The 17,025-nt window shown below is 36.2% G+C and overlaps 1 protein-coding gene across 2 annotated transcripts; it reads left to right on the top strand.

Annotated features, from left to right (window-relative positions):
* The first annotated feature begins 341 nt into the window (after nucleotides 1–341).
* Nucleotides 342–13,738, top strand: LOC128208043 (uncharacterized). Of its 2 annotated transcripts, none has more exons than XM_052911362.1 (8): nucleotides 342–500; nucleotides 1,803–1,902; nucleotides 2,388–2,494; nucleotides 4,039–4,672; nucleotides 4,835–9,096; nucleotides 9,487–9,580; nucleotides 10,166–10,215; nucleotides 11,038–13,738. In XM_052911362.1, exons 1-8 carry the CDS (start codon nucleotides 408–410, stop codon nucleotides 11,083–11,085), a joined length of 5,388 nt encoding a protein of 1,795 aa, XP_052767322.1. In that variant the 5' UTR covers nucleotides 342–407; the 3' UTR covers nucleotides 11,086–13,738. The 2 variants fall into 2 exon arrangements, with proteins under 2 accessions (XP_052767322.1, XP_052767314.1); XM_052911354.1 differs by having other exon boundaries at nucleotides 2,388–2,500.
* The last annotated feature ends 3,287 nt before the right edge of the window (nucleotides 13,739–17,025 follow it).

Here is a 17,025-nt window from a genome sequence, read left to right as displayed (position 1 = left end):
CTAAAAAAATAAAACGAGGTTATAGACTTTGATATGTTCCCGCGCAAACCCCTAGCTTGCTTTGAGTATTGATTTGTGCTCTTTGTTCCTAATGTTGTGTTATTGAAATAATATGTCAGAGAGTTGCGTATTGCATAGAACAAAAAGGCTTTATTGATTTTTTTAGCGGCTTTGAACACCGGTATATGTGTGTATATAGCACATTATAGTACTAGATGTGTTTATCAAGGATTGTGAGGAAAGACAAAACCGATCCCGGAGTCCTTGATTTACACAGTCAATTTTATGATCGATTAAATAATTATTTTTAAGTTGAAAACAAGTTTAGACGTCACGTGACTCACATCCATTATGGTAGAATGTTGTGAGAAATCATAACCTTATTCTCAATTTGTGAAGCTGTAGGAATGCAAGATCAAGTCGAACAATGGCTGGAGTCATTTTTGTGTTCTGAGTTTACAGGCGTATTTAGAAATTTCGGACTTCGAACACTTCAATCGGTATTACAAAACAACATACACATCTGCTATTTTTTTCTCTGTTGTTTTACTTTTCATTGTTTTGTAATGATATTTTTAAGGAATGTTTCATGAAGTTATCAATGTTTATACTCTATAATGCTTAGCAACTGTTACAGCATAAATTATTGCAATATTTCGTTTTTATTGTTAAAATCTAAAACGGATCACAAACTACTGTAAAACAGTGCTCCAACTAGCCCGTTTTTTGAGGGCGTTCCGGCTGTGCCTCTTTTTTTTCCCACCCTGCCCCCATTTTGCGATGTGCCCTTTTTACAAATGCTCTTTTAGCATGAACTATCACGTTAGTGCCCTTTTTATGAAATCATCAGGAAAGATTGGCAGCCTTTAATCCGCTGTCATAATTGAGACAAATTAAGTAAAACTTGTAATAAAAGTGTTCCCGCTAGGTGTCACCATGCTGTCCCATTGACTGCTTAAAATATGCCGCACTGCCCTTTCATCTTCCCAAGTGCCTTGTCTGTGCCATATTGCAGCTTACTGTGTATTTGTGTAATGAGCAGACGACCTGTATATTCATAATCGGTCATCTTCTAATCCAATCATTTGGAAGTGCCAAATAGTGAAACATCACCAGGAGGGGGAGCTATTGAATGTCAGCCAATCAGAATATCAACATTGAGAACACATTCATTTAATGACGAAAGTTTGTAAAATGCGATAGAAAATTCGAAGGGATGTGGGGCAAATGTTGTCAAGCACTATTAAACCTTATACAATGATTGTTAATTGTAATGTACAGATGAGACTTGTTAATTGTAATGTACAGATGAGACTCGCCATTTTAAACATTGCTGATTTGAAGCAGACTGTCACTGCCGATTTGTTAACATTGGAAAGATTGCGCTAACACAATCAAATACATCACTTTATGTGCTTCATCTATTTTTGCTTACATGTTTTATTGATAAGAAAGATGAAGTTTCTGATTATAACGTTTTAACATCTACAAAGTCAGATTATTATGGGGGTGTTAGGATCTGCAGCCTCGATCGTGGTTGGAAGATGCGTCATGAAATATTACTCCCAGGCCTTCTGGCTGTCAATCAACTATAATGGGAGCAGCAAAGCTGTAAATTGCAATGTTGTTGAAAGTTTTGATAAAGCTTGTCTCAGTGGGTATAAAGGCGCATCAGTGAATTTAATGTATATCAAATATTATCCTTGCAAGCGGAAAACATGTCCGGCTTATGACCAGTTAAATGTTGCTGTCCATGAAGCTGTTAAAGGCAGGGTGAGTTTGATGGCTTGTTTTCATTTCAGGTTTGTCACCTCCAAGCTAATCACCTCCAGTTGATGTGCATTCCACAGAAGAGCTGGCCTGTTATTCTTCACAATGTGCAGCTTCTAAGACAGTCTCTTGGTATTGACCAGTTGTAATTTCATGAGATTGTCTCTTGTTCAAAAAAAGTTAATCATGGTTTCAGCAGAGTCTTCATGTTGTAGATGTCATTCATGGTCATTGTTGTTGTTTCTTGGCCATAACTCGGAAACCATTCAAAATATTATTAAAATAATATCGTGCGCATACTTGTAGAAAATCCTATCACTTTGACAAACAAATATTATTTGAGGTTTGTAAATTACCTGAGAACTGAGTGCCAGCAGGTCTAAATAAATAAAGTTTTAATAAATTTAACAAATGAGGAAAGTCATAACGCCTTGAAAGGGGAATGACTTGTTTTACTTTCTCCAAAAATGCTCTGTTTGTTACATGTATCATTAAATTGTAAGGTCTTTCTTATGTTACAAAAAATACCAAATTGATTATGCATTTATAAGTTTATACTTTCCTGTGCTGTGAAACATTGCACCATTTAATGATCTGTATATTTATACATTACACAGGTGGATGTCAGGAGTTGCCATCATCCTACAACCAGCAAGGCCCCTGTGACAACTTGATGCATGTAAATCAAGGCATTGAGCATCCTAACAGAAGCATGCAGCATCAGGTAGAGGTACATACATTACGGTTGCTGAGTGTTCTTTGAGTTCATCAGGTCAAAGGTCAATGTCACAGTAACCTTGAACGTGAATAGCTTGTCCCAGTGATAACATGACATTTTCAGCACTCATGGCCCTTAAACTTGTCATGAAGGTTGTGGGTGTGACCAGAAGATAATTTTGAGGTCATCAGGTGAAATCAGCAGGCATTTTGGTCCATTCATAGTCAATTCACCAAATATTCCTGACAACAGGGGGCAAAAATCTCTGGTTTCATGTATAAGTATTAAGAAAGCAAACAACTTTCACATAGTATTAAAATTGTATTCGGCACCAGGCATCAAAATTTAACATTATGGTTAATAGGGCGATCAGAGAGCTAGCTTATTCGTGGGTCATATTTCTTTAAACACATTTAAACTAGGGATGCAAACGAATGGCAAAATTGATATTCGAATATTCGGTAATTCTTTCAATCGAATATTCGAATACCAAAATGAACCTGTTAGAATTGTCGTAAAATATTATTCACTGAAGTAATGGTCGGAGCTTACCCTTCTTTGTCATATCCGGTACAAGCGACGGTACACTTATTGTTCCACAAATTAGCCTATGAATTTCCCCATTTCCGAATATGCCCCAAGAAAAAGCGATACATTTTTAAAAATATCAAATTATTCCAATTCCTGTGCGTTCATATTTGTAAACAATGCAAAATAAGATCGGGGAATTTCGTATTTTACCGGTAAAAGGACAATATGGGCCAACCTGGGACTTGCAGCCTCGTTCTGGGATTAATGTTTACGAAATATATTTATAGAAAACGACACCATGGCTTAACATCGATTTTGACTTATGTATTGTAGAACAATACAGGAAATAATTTATATTCTTAAACGCTAAATCATTCAGTTACTTTTCAAGGCAAGAGTGTTATATCGAAAACATGGAAAATAGCTTAAAGCACATAACTAGCCCATGTCCTTCATATCATCACGGCGATTTGAGCAATATCGCCAAGCTTGATAAGCAGTAAAGACAACACTTTGGTATACAGGCCGATCTTTTAAACCCTTAATTAGCATGGTCATTTGATTGTACCCAAAATAATTAGAATTTGATTAATGTCTCTTGTCTAACAGCCAGTAAATGCAAAATTACGGGGACTGTTTATAGTTCCCGACGATATATATCCGATATGATGCGTGTATAGTGTCATCAAGTTCACACCTCTGGCATAAGGGGCCAATCATTGTAAAAACAAGACAGACGAAGAACACAGTAGGCAAAAAGTTTATTTATTTATTAATTCAACAAAAACATCGAAAATTGGAATACTGATTTTGACATTCGAATACCAAGCGATCGAATATTCGTTTGCATGCCTAATTTAAACACATTTTCGGAATGAAAAATGTGTATGTTTAGAAAATGGAATGGATACAGATAGAGGACAAAAGCATTTTATTAACATACAATATTTTCATAGAATTTTTGATGTTGATTGCTTAATATTTCGGGGAAAAATATTGTATTATGTCTTTTATTGCAGAGAAACACGGACACCGATGCCAGCTATCATGATGAAGCGGCTTCTATGATGAGTTCACAGTCTCCATACAGACTTTGCCAACAGCAGAACATCAACAGTGGCTTCCCTCAGCAAGGCTTTTCCTACTCAGCACTAACACCTGGCCCTGGTGGTCAACAGTTTAACATGGGGTCAATGGCGGCCACAGGAAATTCACAGTACCGCTTCCCTGGTCAAGTGCCTGGATCACCAACAAGGTCACTTTCTTCAGTTCGGAACCCCCATCCTCATCTGAGAAGCTCCGTTCAAAATCCTCAGGATGTTGCCAACAATATCCTCCATATGGCAAACTCATCATATCCAACAAACCATAATGTGCAAATTCCATTATCCCAGGCAAGGTCGGGACATTATAACGTTCAGCAACCTTCATCGCAGTACGGTTCCATGCAGCAACAGCAGCAAGATAGCTGTAGACAAATGACTGGTGATTCTGGTCAGTTCACTTACGCCAATACATCCCCACACATGGCGGGTCGGGAGTTTGGCATGTCCTTGCACATGCAGCGGGAGGTTGGCATGTCACCTGTGAGCCCTGCTCCAGGAGGAATGATGCACAGTCCACATTCTCAACGTAGCTCGCACAGTGTCACAGGTAGGGATGCAGTAATTTCTTGTTGTGAAAGATTTTATTCCATATCAATTTATTTTTGAATATAAAAAAACTCTGGTAGAAATATTTTTGACTTCAGCATTTATAAAAAAAGGAGAGATTTTCTGGAAACTTAACAGTAACATTTTTTAATGTTTATTCAAGGTGCAAGCCCATGTTCAATGCACAGCCCAGGGATGGGGAATGTTCAGTCTCCTATACCGGACATGGTTCAAGACCAGTGGAGAATGTCCATGCAGACACACCAACAAACCATGGACTCCATGCAGCAAGGGATGTTTGGGCACCACACACCAAACCATGGCCAACATAGAGCTCAACAGGGCCATGACGTTGTTCCTTCCCCTCCCACCCAGGGCCAATATAGAGCTCACCAAGGTCATAACATGGTTCCCTCTCCTACCACACAGGGCCAACATCGAACTCAACAGGGACATGACATGGTGCCATCCCCTCCCACCCAGGGCCAACTAAGAGCTCACCAGCGCCATGAAGTTATTCCCTCCCCTCCCACCCAGGGCCAATATAGAGCTCACCAGGGTCATAACATGGTTCCCTCACCTACCACACAAGGCCAACATCGAACTCAACAGGGCCATAACATGGTGCCGTCCCCTACCACCCAGGGTCAACAAAGAGCTCACCAGGGCCTTAACATGATTGCTTCTCCTCCCTCCCACCAGCTTCAAGTATCGGTCTCATCTCCTAGCCAGCCTGTACAGTGTTATAGCAGAGACGTTGTTAATCAGTTTGGTGTTGGCTATGGTCAGTACCCAAGTTCACAGTATTCAAGCTCACAATCTCAAGCTCACATGCAGTTTTCACCAAGTGCAGTGCATTCTCCAGCTAGCCAGCGAAGCAATCCTTCACCATATTCTCAACATTGTTCTCCAGTGTATAACATTCCCTACCAGAACTGTACAAACAATAGTCCTACACCAAACAAACCAGCATGTATGTCTTCCAAACAGTTGACTCAAGAATTGTCACAAAAGCCTGCCCCTAAACCAGCCAGCAACCCTGATGGCCCATTACAGTCACTACAAAGGTTTTGTCAGATGCCTGAAAAACATGTAAAACAGGCTAAAAAGTCTGGGAAATCTAAAACTCAGACTGCTGGTAAAGCAAGTCCTAGTAAATCTCCATCTGGTGCATATCTGACATTTGATAAACCATCTGGCATACAGACAACAATGCCTGAACATGAAGCATCTAACATGGATACTTTAAGTGACAATAAAGCGCTAGATCATTTTAATACATCACAGGATAACCCGGAAAATATATTTAAAGAAACCCCTGAAAGTATGAAAACTACCTCATCTAGTAAATCTGCTATATGTCAAGGTGTTGAAGCAAGTCCATCTAAAAAACGTAAGCTAGAAGATAGTGAAATGTGTTGTCAGCCAAAAAAGATGATTTTAATGAGAGTAGCTAAAGATGATCTTGAACAGTCAAAGTGGAATTCTGATCCAGGTCATAACCCAGAAACCAGGTATGAGTGTAACAGTGAACAGGCAGTAGACAATCATTCTATACCATTACATAATACAAACACTGACACCAGAAATGACACCTTTGCAGCAGATAGTGAGCACAACATTTCCGATTGCCAAACAGATAAAGAGCAAAATGGATCTGAAAAAGACACAAATGTGATTTATGAAAATGAGCACTCTACTGAAGGTGATACAGAACAAGAGGCTTCTGATCAAAGTTTAGGTCGAATTGATGATATTGTTTGTGGAACTAAAAGTGAGGAGATTGACAGTTTTAAAGGTCACAGTGAAATGGAAATGAATGAAACTTCTGCCTGTACACAGTTAAATGTGTCCAAAGACAGCGAACTTGTAACTGAAACATCGAAATGTACTGGACAGAATTCTGATGCTGATGTTAACAAATCTGATTTGCCTAGTCAACTTGTAGATGAAGGTGAAGAAGTGTTTCAGACAGAAAAGGAAAATGACAATATGGTTCCATTTTCTAATTATGGCAAAAGTGAGGCCAATGAAGTTACTTGTGATGAAGTACAGTCCAAACTTAATAATTCTGCTGAAACCTTTTCTGAAACTCATGACAGTATCTCAATTTTAAACATTTGTGAAAAAACAGAGGCTAAATTGGCTGTTGGCTTAGAATCAAACAGGGCATTAAGCAATAAAATGAATACAGTTAGAAGCTCAGTTCGGTTAAGAGTTGGTAGTGCAGGATCACTCAGTGAAAGTCCAAATACGAGTGAGTATGAGTATGATCAACTTGGCTGTGATGATGTTGAAACAATTGATGATGGTTTCTGTGAACTTGATCAAGACTGTGTAGTTAATGGTGGTAAAAGTAAAGATATCTCAGACAATGATAATGTAGATATTGTTGACTCTGTTGTGATCTCAAACTGGCAGCCAAAGTCCAAATTTTCAGCGAAAGGAAGGAGGAGAGCATTCAGCAGAGATAAGGAAAATGTGACAAGCTTGTGTTTTACAAACCGTAGAAAAACAAGAAGTTTGAATAGGTTTACAGTAGATCACAGCATGTGTGATTCAGATCAGGATTCTCTTGGTTACACAAGCCCTTATGGTGACATGGTCGACGGGCCTGTGGGGTTGGATAATGGGAATGGAACAGTCACGATGGTCAGTTCTGGGCGCTCAAGACCAAGAAAAATGCCAGTCAAGTATAAGGATACTTCTTTCTTTCAGGGAGATTTTGTGTTCATTGAAGAAGAGGAAGAGTATTTGACAACTGCAAAACCAAAAAATAAGGCTGTGAAAAATATTACATTGCCTACAGATATGAACCATAATGCGAAGAAAAATGGACATTTAAAGACTAGCACTAGTAAGAAAAAGGCAAACAGTAAAAGGCAAAGTAGCAAACACAGTGGGGAATCAAGCTCCAGGAGTAATTCCCCTTCAAAGTCCAGAAACAACTCACCTGCAAAATCTAGAAATTCTTCCCCACCTAAGTCAAGCCATGTAAATGATTCAGTTAAAGTATTAACAAAAGAAACAAATAATGTTTCAAACTTAAAGAAACAGAAAAAGAAATTGTCTCTCGAGGTGTCTGATGATGAGAAAAATAGTTCAGATAAAGAGAAAAATAAAGAAACTAAACCTGAAGTTGTTAAAACTAGTAAATCAAGCCCTGAAACAAAAAGAGCTTGTGTGAAAGATTCTGTGAAAACAAGAAAATTGGCCAAAAAGGAACAAAATGAGCTTGAAAAGGCCCACAACCATCCTGCGAAGCCTGCAAGAGAAACAAAAACACAGGACATAAATGGAGTAAGACCTAGTCTGTCTCCAGCTGTAATCAAGCCTTGTGAGGACTCTGATAATGATAAAAAAGCTGACAAAAATTTAGTGAAAGAAGAGGTAATGAAATATGAAGAAGTAATTGAAATAGACTCTGATTCAAGTGATGGAAATGTTGATAAAAAGGTAGCTATTAATGACATTACAGTAAAAGATGTAATTGATCTTGATTCTGACGATTCCAAAAGTGAAACTCAGGAGAGCTGTGAGTTTAAATTTACTCTTGTAGAGGAAAGTGTGACAGATCTTCATCCAAATATTCTTGAATTTGAAGGTGAAGATGTTAAAATGAGTTCTAAAAATTGTGATAAAAAGATTAGGGAAGACAGTAAAGTTATTGAGATGAAAAAATCGGAGGATTATGAAAACAAAGCAAAATGTGTTAAAAATAAACAGCCAAAAGTGAAAAGAAAATATACAAAGAAAAAGTCAAACACATTTGAAGACGATGATCCTGATTTTGAAACCGGTCCAAAGAAACAAAATTTTAAGTCAATCAAGGCTCATGATGTGGAATCAAAAAAAAGAAGAGAGAAAAAAGACAAATGGGCAAACTTTAAAGGACCGAAAATTGTTGTTGAAGGTAGTAAAGAAACTCCTGATAAGTGTTTTGTAATAAATGATCCATTTGATGAGATAGACTCAAAGGGTTCCAAAAGGTCTAAGGTGGTAGCTCAAAATGTAACAAGAATTGAGATCTCGCACTTGCCCTCTGATAAGTCTGTACTCACTCCCAACAGTGACAATTTGGACAGCGAAAATTGGGCGTGTGCTCTTTGTGGTAAACACAGCAGTTACAAATTCCTCGGGGACTTATTCGGACCTTACACTGTTGAGACTATGTCAACAGACCTGTTAGAGCTCAGTCCAAAGGTGACCTTGGGAAATGTGAAGAAACGCAAATCTGACGACAGCCAGGCGAGCACCAGTAAGTCCATCCGGAGTGGCCGGCGGTCAGGCAGTGTTGCCAGGGAAACCAGCGAATGGAAGGAGGTATGGGTCCATGAGAGCTGTGCCGTGTACTCAGATGGTGTCTTTCTGATTGGACCAAAGATTTATGGGCTTCAGGAAGCTGTCAGGATTTCAAGTCAAACTGTGAGTAGAAAATTATAAATAAAAATATGAAGTTTAGTATACTTCCAATATGATAAAGGATTTATTTATTTTTAAGTAAGTATAACAAGGAAATATATTTTGAGGGCTCAATGTAACATTGTCATAACATAAATTAATAATAATAAAATTATCACATAATGTATGTTAGTTAGCAAATTGATGTTAGGAGTTTTGGCAAATGTGATTATTGTGGCTTACGACAGTGTTTGTACGTTTGAGTTCTCTGACTTAAAGTGTTTCTTTCAGGTACATAGTTCATGAGTATACATGTGTTAAATGTGACATTTTTGTTAGTTCTTTTTGTAAGCTTCCTAATGTAGACTTACCAGTGTGTGGTACCAAATAATGTTTTGTTAATTTTATATCTAGCCATGTTCGAAGTGCAATGAAGAGGGTGCCATGATTGGGTGCCTTAACAAAGGCTGCCAGCAGAAATTTCACCATGCATGTGCTCAGGATTCAGGTAAAAGTCATGTTCTTGCAGTGTTTGAATCATAGTACTTTCTGCTAATTTTCCCAAAATTTCTAGTATGGTACCTACAAATATGAGAAATGAAGGAGCAAAGTTGATACAGTGGTTTGACTTTATTTCAATTAAATAGCAACTTAAATTGTTATATGTTATAAAATCATGAATGCTTTAAAAGCTACATTTGAATATTGGATACATTTTACCTGCTGACTGCTAACAAGTCTTAGGGCAGGTAATTGCATGCATATTTGTAGGAGGTAAAATTGCTATTGAAAAAACAATCCTGATACTGAACAAATACAGTCGGATGTAATGTTTGCCTGGTTGGCACACAACTTCTCCTCAAGTGTTCATGGTTTGAGTCCCAGTCTAAGCACACTTAAGTTAGGCTGGTGGGTACAAAGCTGGGAAAGATGTCTCATTGAACTCTTGATTTCCCCTTAAAAGAACAAGACCTCATAATCGCCTAACATTGTGCCAACAAGCATGGTTATGTTGTAATAATTTGTTTAAAAATTGTGGTAAAATATAAATATGGTAGGCTTAAACTAAAGTAATGCTATGCTCATATTTCAGACTGCTATCTGGACGAGGAAAACTTTTCACTGCTCTGTCCAAAACACAAGGTAAGTTGCATGTAACATTTCGTAAAAACACACATATTTTCAAAAAAAATTAAATTCTAGATTTACTGTATATTTATTGTACAATTGCAAAACATCCCAAAAGACTTTTACCACATCGAAAACTCATTTTCAAGACTTTTTGTTGTTTGTTTTGGCATATATTTTAAACTAGGTTTCCCGCTGGCAATCGCCATTTGCGACAAAATCGCAAAAGTGGTGACAACTTTTCAAATTCGGCAAATTTATTGCGACAACAATTTTTCAAAAATAGTTTCTTCAAATGGCATAAGCATTGCCCACTAGGCCTGCATGATAATCGATTCTGTCACTGTAATAAGTCAAGTGCATCTGCTGGTGTGACAACAAATCCGATAATTAGGGCACAGCCCAGTCAACACCTCGCTAATTATTGCGGAATTTTATTGCTTTCACAGATTATCAATGACATCCTTTAACTATTATGTGTCTTATAAGCAAAAGTTTTATTATTTAGCCTTTGTTGTTGCGAAATTAACACGTTAGTTTATAAATTAACCAGTTCCACTCAAATTCTCTGGTTGGCCCAATATTGAAACTCTGTAATTGTTTTAACTTGTACAGCATGTTTTTCCTTAATCTGATAATTTAGGCATAAACATTTTTGTTGTGATTTCTTTGGTATTTGTATCTGGTTGCTTTATGTAAAAGCACATTTTAAATCAATTAATAGTTGGAAGGGTGTTATGTATTTTTATGTCAGTGGTGTTCAATTTTATTTGAATTATATATGACCTATTGCTTAAAATTGGAACTAGAATGTAGTGCATTTTTTTATAATTTCAGATAAAGAAGTTAAAACAGCTGGAGAGCAGTACCTCCGGGATTGGCTGAACATTTACCCCCCTCGCTGTCTTGAGTCAACATTATCCTTCTCCACTAATACCCAGACATAACTAGCTAGTGCAAATTATTGTGAATAATTAAGCTGCTGTTGCTGTGTTTGAGGTCGTTAATCCCGAAATAGTGCTTCATAGTGGCTTATGTGCTAGCATGTGGTCTTAATGGTACATTCACAGAATTATGGTGTACACATAATGTTGACAGTTTGTAATTGCAGGGAAACTATGCTGTGGTTGTTGCAATAAGATAATGACAGAAATACGATGATCTTGCGTGAACATTTATATATCTATTTTGAGATAAGTGTTAACCAGGTGATCAAACTTAGTAAGGCTTGAGAAAGAAACTCCTCTTGTCTGTGTCTATATGGTTGCAGCTGAGCTTTTCAGAAGTCAAGCCATGCTCATTGGCTCGTAAATGGCAGGTACAATGTTAAGTATTTTTTGGAAATGAAGACTGATTATTGAAATTTATACTTACAAGAATTACTTGGGTACAGCATAGTGTTATACACATTTTGTCATGTGTTTAAGAGAGTCATAAATACTGAATATTGTCTGTTCTTTTTGTACCTTCAAAAACAATACAGAAGTAAGGAATAAGTCAGAAACCACTTCCTCTGAGGCAATATTCACTCGCATTCTTGGTAAAAGTTGTGTCTGATTGTTGGACTGGTTTTAGTAACAGACACACCAACATTTAGAAATATTGCTCATGTAAGAGCAATTCTTCACCAAAAATAAAATATGCTGATTTGAGTCTGAGTGTCAAACATAGTGAATATGGGTACTGTTTTCAATGACAGGTTCTTAGTTTGAGTTTGTTAAGTTTGTGATTAAAAAAAAAGATTACTGGTAGGCTCTATACTTCATTTGTAAATACAATTTATGTACAGTAAAACATGACTTAGTATAGGCATTCATACATTTACATGTGATTTGTCAATAGTCTGACATAATGCTAGTTGGTGTAATTTGATGTAAAGTGGGCATTAGATACAAAGTAGAATTCACATTGCTTTTACCGCTGAACACTGTTGTTAATTTGTTTCCAAAGTATACATTGTGTAAACCAACCTTACTTTGCAATGTAATTTTGTGTGCTTGGACTTTTTCTTGAGTGAAAAAAATGTGTCAATAAATTACCACATAACCAGGGTTTATTGCAGGAATATATTTTTTTTTGTGCTGGCATGTATATTATGGAAGCATTGTACATGTTAAGTGTTTTGTACATCATGTTTCTATATCTTAATTTGATAAACAACTGTGATAGATCATTCTGTCAAACAAAAGCGGTCCAGATTTACCTGTTGTGGAAAGAAGCACTAGCCTGCAAGCCAGACACTGGTAAAGTCTCTGACAGGCTTATTTGAATTCCAAATACAAAGCATGGGTTAGTTAAAATTTCGATAGCAATTCCATAATGTAAAATATATGGCTTGTTGATTTAAGGCTAATTGGGATAACTGTTTATCCTAGGATGTTTAATGGTGCCTATTTGTCTTGTTACAATTTAAATAGCAATAAGCAATGTAAAATTTTGGGCTTGATCTGGAAATCTCTTCAATGACTGGTTAACCTATGATGCTTTATTTTGTCATTTTTAGAAATATACATGTAGGACATCTTTGGAATTATTTTATTTTTTACGACTTCTATTAAAATTTTGTGGTATAAGTTGATTTTCAGCTTGACCCGATGGTATTAATATCTAACTTGAAGGAAACCGTATGAACATGTTAACACATTTTTTGTGAGACTTACTTTTATCAGAGCCACGAATTTCCGTTTTCTTTTTCATTTATCTCTCGTCGTGACATTCAGCAAAAGTTGCACTAATTTTTTAAGACCATTATTGAAGTATTTTGTTATATTCTTTACTTGGACACTTGTTTCGGAGATTTGTACAAAAGTAAGCTGTATTTATTCTTTGAATTGTAATAAAGCTGTGATCAGTTGAAATTTGGTTGTGCCGAAGACACCGTTATAACTCATTGTAAATAGCTTGAAAGTTGTCATGATATATGTAGAGTGTTATACATTTGTGTTACTGTTGCGTTAATCACTGTTTGCCATAATGATTCAGAAACAGTATCAAGAAAAGTGTTCATTATTAGTTGTTGCTTTTATACTTATTACGAAATGGCTCATCTTGGTATTCCAGAATTTTTTTCATTCACTTTTTGAAGATCAAAGATGTAAATTGTTTGAGGCATTGAGTTTCTATCAAGTGTAACTGCAGGGGATAGTGTTTAACATTTACTAAGGTCTTATTTTATTATGGTTTACCTCATTTTTGTTTTGTAAAGTGTGTTCATAATAGTTACTATGTTAAATAAAACCTAACGAATTCAATAAATAAAAGGACATTTGTTCTAAATGAATTACATTATAGTTTTGAGAACTAACAAAGCTGTGAGCTTAAAACAAATAAATAGATTGTTTTTGTTTGTTTTGGTTGAAATATTTCTTCATACCATTGAATGTATTTCTCTGATAATATTTTACAACTGTAGCATGTCTACTCGATAATTCCTGCATAGCCCATATGTCTATTTGTAAACAATGTTTCATAGAAGCAGTTATAAATGCTTGATTACGTCAACCATAAATGCCTTTCTTATTAAATATGAAAACAATAAGCTTGTCTACTATTTTTGCCATTTGATTTTCTCATGACCGATGTCAAGGTAGGCTTTTTAAACAGATTTTAAAACTGGCACTTGGGCCATAGGTAAAACACAGTTCAAAATATTCACATGAAAATCTGTTCACATTCATGTTACCAGTGACAGTATGCCTAAATGAAGCAAGGTTCATAAATCTTGTTTAAATAATTGCCAAGTAATGTCCCTTGTTGGAGGCATACAGACAAGTGTTGGGATGTGCTGGGGGTGCTCTTGTAACTAACGCAATGCTGGTTATCATTCAGCTGTCAAATTGACTAATAAGTGGATTTCATTTCTTGAATAAGTATTAGCACATGACTGAATATTCCAATTGATAAATTTGACACAGACAGCCTTCAACAAGTGACCAGGCCGAAAAAATAAACCATTTGGATCATTTTATTTAATTGACATTTCCTGATGTGTATACATTCCTGGTCAGGACAAGAGCGGGTTTTGTTTCTGTTTTCAAGCAACGGAAGGTATATTGATTTGCACATGTTCATCCCCCATTAAGTTGGTAGTAGACCAAAGCTTTTCAAATTGATACACAGAGTAAGTTTGGGTCAAAGGTCGTCAAACTTGTTAGCAAACTTGGTCATCACCAGCAGATGACCCCTATTGATTTTGAAGTCAGTTGGTCAGTCGTCAATTGGACACAAAAAACTTGTCTGATTGATAACAAGAGTATGCTTTGTCCTACGGTCCCCAAACTTAGTTGAGAGGTTGGTTATGACCAGCAGAATGATGACCCTATTTATTTTGAAGTCAGTAGGTCACAGGCCCCGTGAACTTAAAGTCAAAAAGCTTGTCTGATCAATAATTAGAGTATGCTTGGGCCTACGGTCCTGAAACTTAGATAGGTAGTTTGGTCATGACCTTCAGATGACCATTCTTGATTTTGGTCAGCAGGTGGAAATTCAGGGCAACAGTAACCTTGAACACAAAAAGTCTTATAAATCCATATACATGTAGCGGGAAGGCATGTACTGATCTCCTCAAACTTGGTGAAGGGGTTGGTCATGACCTAAAATTATACCATCCACAATTCATGTAGAATTACTAATTGGCTGCCATAGGGGGGCATAGATGTTTTACATACATCTCTTGTGCTTAAATAATGGATGTCTGACAAGGCCCTATTTGGGGCATTAGTCATTTTTCGGCACTGGCCTTATTAAAAAAAATCAGTGTTCAAACATTTTATATTAATATTATATTAATTTTTATTGCAGGCAGAATTGTTTTTTTTCCATTTGGTATGAATTTTTAGTAGTTACTTGCACAGAAAAGAGGATTAAAAGTAACCATTCTTGAGTGTAAAAATGATATTAGACATGACTTTACTGAACACCTCCTAAGTAAAAGAATATCACTTTTAACTTGCCATATTTTTTTGGGCCGTGCAATCAAATAAGAATATTTTTGCCCTTTAAAATAATAGGAATTAATACCAGCCCTGTTGTTCTTCAAAATTAACTGTTTACCTTGACTACCACAATGGTTGTATTATTATTTTTATTATTATTGAATCATAGTCATTCTTTAAAGCTGAACTTGTGCAGCAGCTGTTGTTTGGGATTGGTTAATAGGCGTTAAGGGATAATTTTATCTGTATTGCAACCAGATAGTGTAACTTTGTCAAAAGTGAAGGTGGACCAATAGTTTAATAAAAGCATGATATTGTAATTCTGGCTCATCAATCTTGAAGCATGATTACACATATGTCTATAGGATACAAAAAAGGTTCATAATCTTCTCCACAAAAATCGCTAGCCAGATTTCAAATTGATTCATGGAAATGTTCCTTAGGTTGTCCTTTATGCAATTCCTTCAAGCCATGACTATCTAAGAAAAACTTAAAAGAAGTTGACCAGAAACTCCATCATCAAAATGTAGACACTCTATCAAACAGGCATGTATAATTTTTTTTCTTAAATCCCTTCTACCAACTCTGTTATCTGGCTTACCATTACCTGAACTATCAAGCATAGATTTATAATAAAATTTCTGTATCCGACTTTCTACAAACGCACAGGGGGCAGAAGCTAACTATTTTACGAACTATATAAACAGTACTGTGTACAACACATAGGTTGAGTTTAACAAATCCAAGACCCTTTTTACTTTTTTTAATGCCTTACTATCTTTTGACAAACTTGTAAAGTCTGAAAAACATGCTTTATTAATAAATGAGAATCAGACCTTTGGGGATAAAAACACAAAAAAAGAAGAAAGTAATTGCTAAAATTTTAAGGTACTATTAAATTTTATTTGAGATTTTGAACTTAGTTATTATCAATCCTATTGAAGAATAAGGAGAGCTATACTACTCATCATAGCGTCGGTGTTGCTGTCGGAGTCACACTTTGGTTTAGGTTTCACATGAACATGTAAGCACCTTCAAGTCATTATCTCAGTAAGTACATCATGTATTGCATTGAAACATAAAATATGTATTTTCAACTATCCAACTAACTTAATTAGAAAAGTTAGATAACACCATTTTGAATATAATGCAACTAATAGGCCTTTATTATTTGACTCATCTATCTCAGCAACAACTTCATGCCTTGCATCGAGAGATTATACAATGGTTATCAACCATCCAACCTACTTAAATATCCAAATAAGATAACTGTATCTTGTTTTTAGCTTGACTTTTCGTAGAATAAGGAAGCTTAATCACTCGCCCATCTTCGGAGTCATGAGAAAGTTTTGGGGCAATTAAGTTGGCAGTTTCACTTAATATACCAATACCCTTCATTGAAATTCAGTTGACTTAAAACTTACCACAATTATTGATGACCATCTGACAATTATGTTTCATAACTCAATATTATCCTCAATACAAAAACTGTCCATGATTGACTTAGGAACTTAGGTTTAAGTTTAAGGCCCATTGTGTCTGGTTAAAGTTTAGGCGAAAGTTTTTCACAAATTACTTCTTTACCCTTCATTCAATTCACTGAATGCTTCACACAACAGTTGACGGCCATCACAATGAGATACAATCACACTATTAGGTAACATAACTCGGTATGAACCCTAAATCCAAACTATGGCTCTTGATTGACTTCCTTTTATTTCTTTATTAAGTGAAAGTGAAACCTGGTTATTAGACTGATGTATGTCAGCTTGAAGGTGGTGTCAAACTCACCTATATACAGTTGAACACCGTTAATCCGAAATCGTAGGGACCCAACAAATTACTTCGGAATAGCGATGTTTCGGATGAACAATTCTGCAAATGACAGTGT

This window comes from Mya arenaria, chromosome 2 (genome assembly GCF_026914265.1).
Source record: "Mya arenaria isolate MELC-2E11 chromosome 2, ASM2691426v1".
Classification (NCBI taxonomy): domain Eukaryota; kingdom Metazoa; phylum Mollusca; class Bivalvia; order Myida; family Myidae; genus Mya; species Mya arenaria.
The sequence above is the reverse complement of the archived record's forward strand: the minus strand, read 5'-3'. Positions and strand labels throughout refer to the sequence as shown.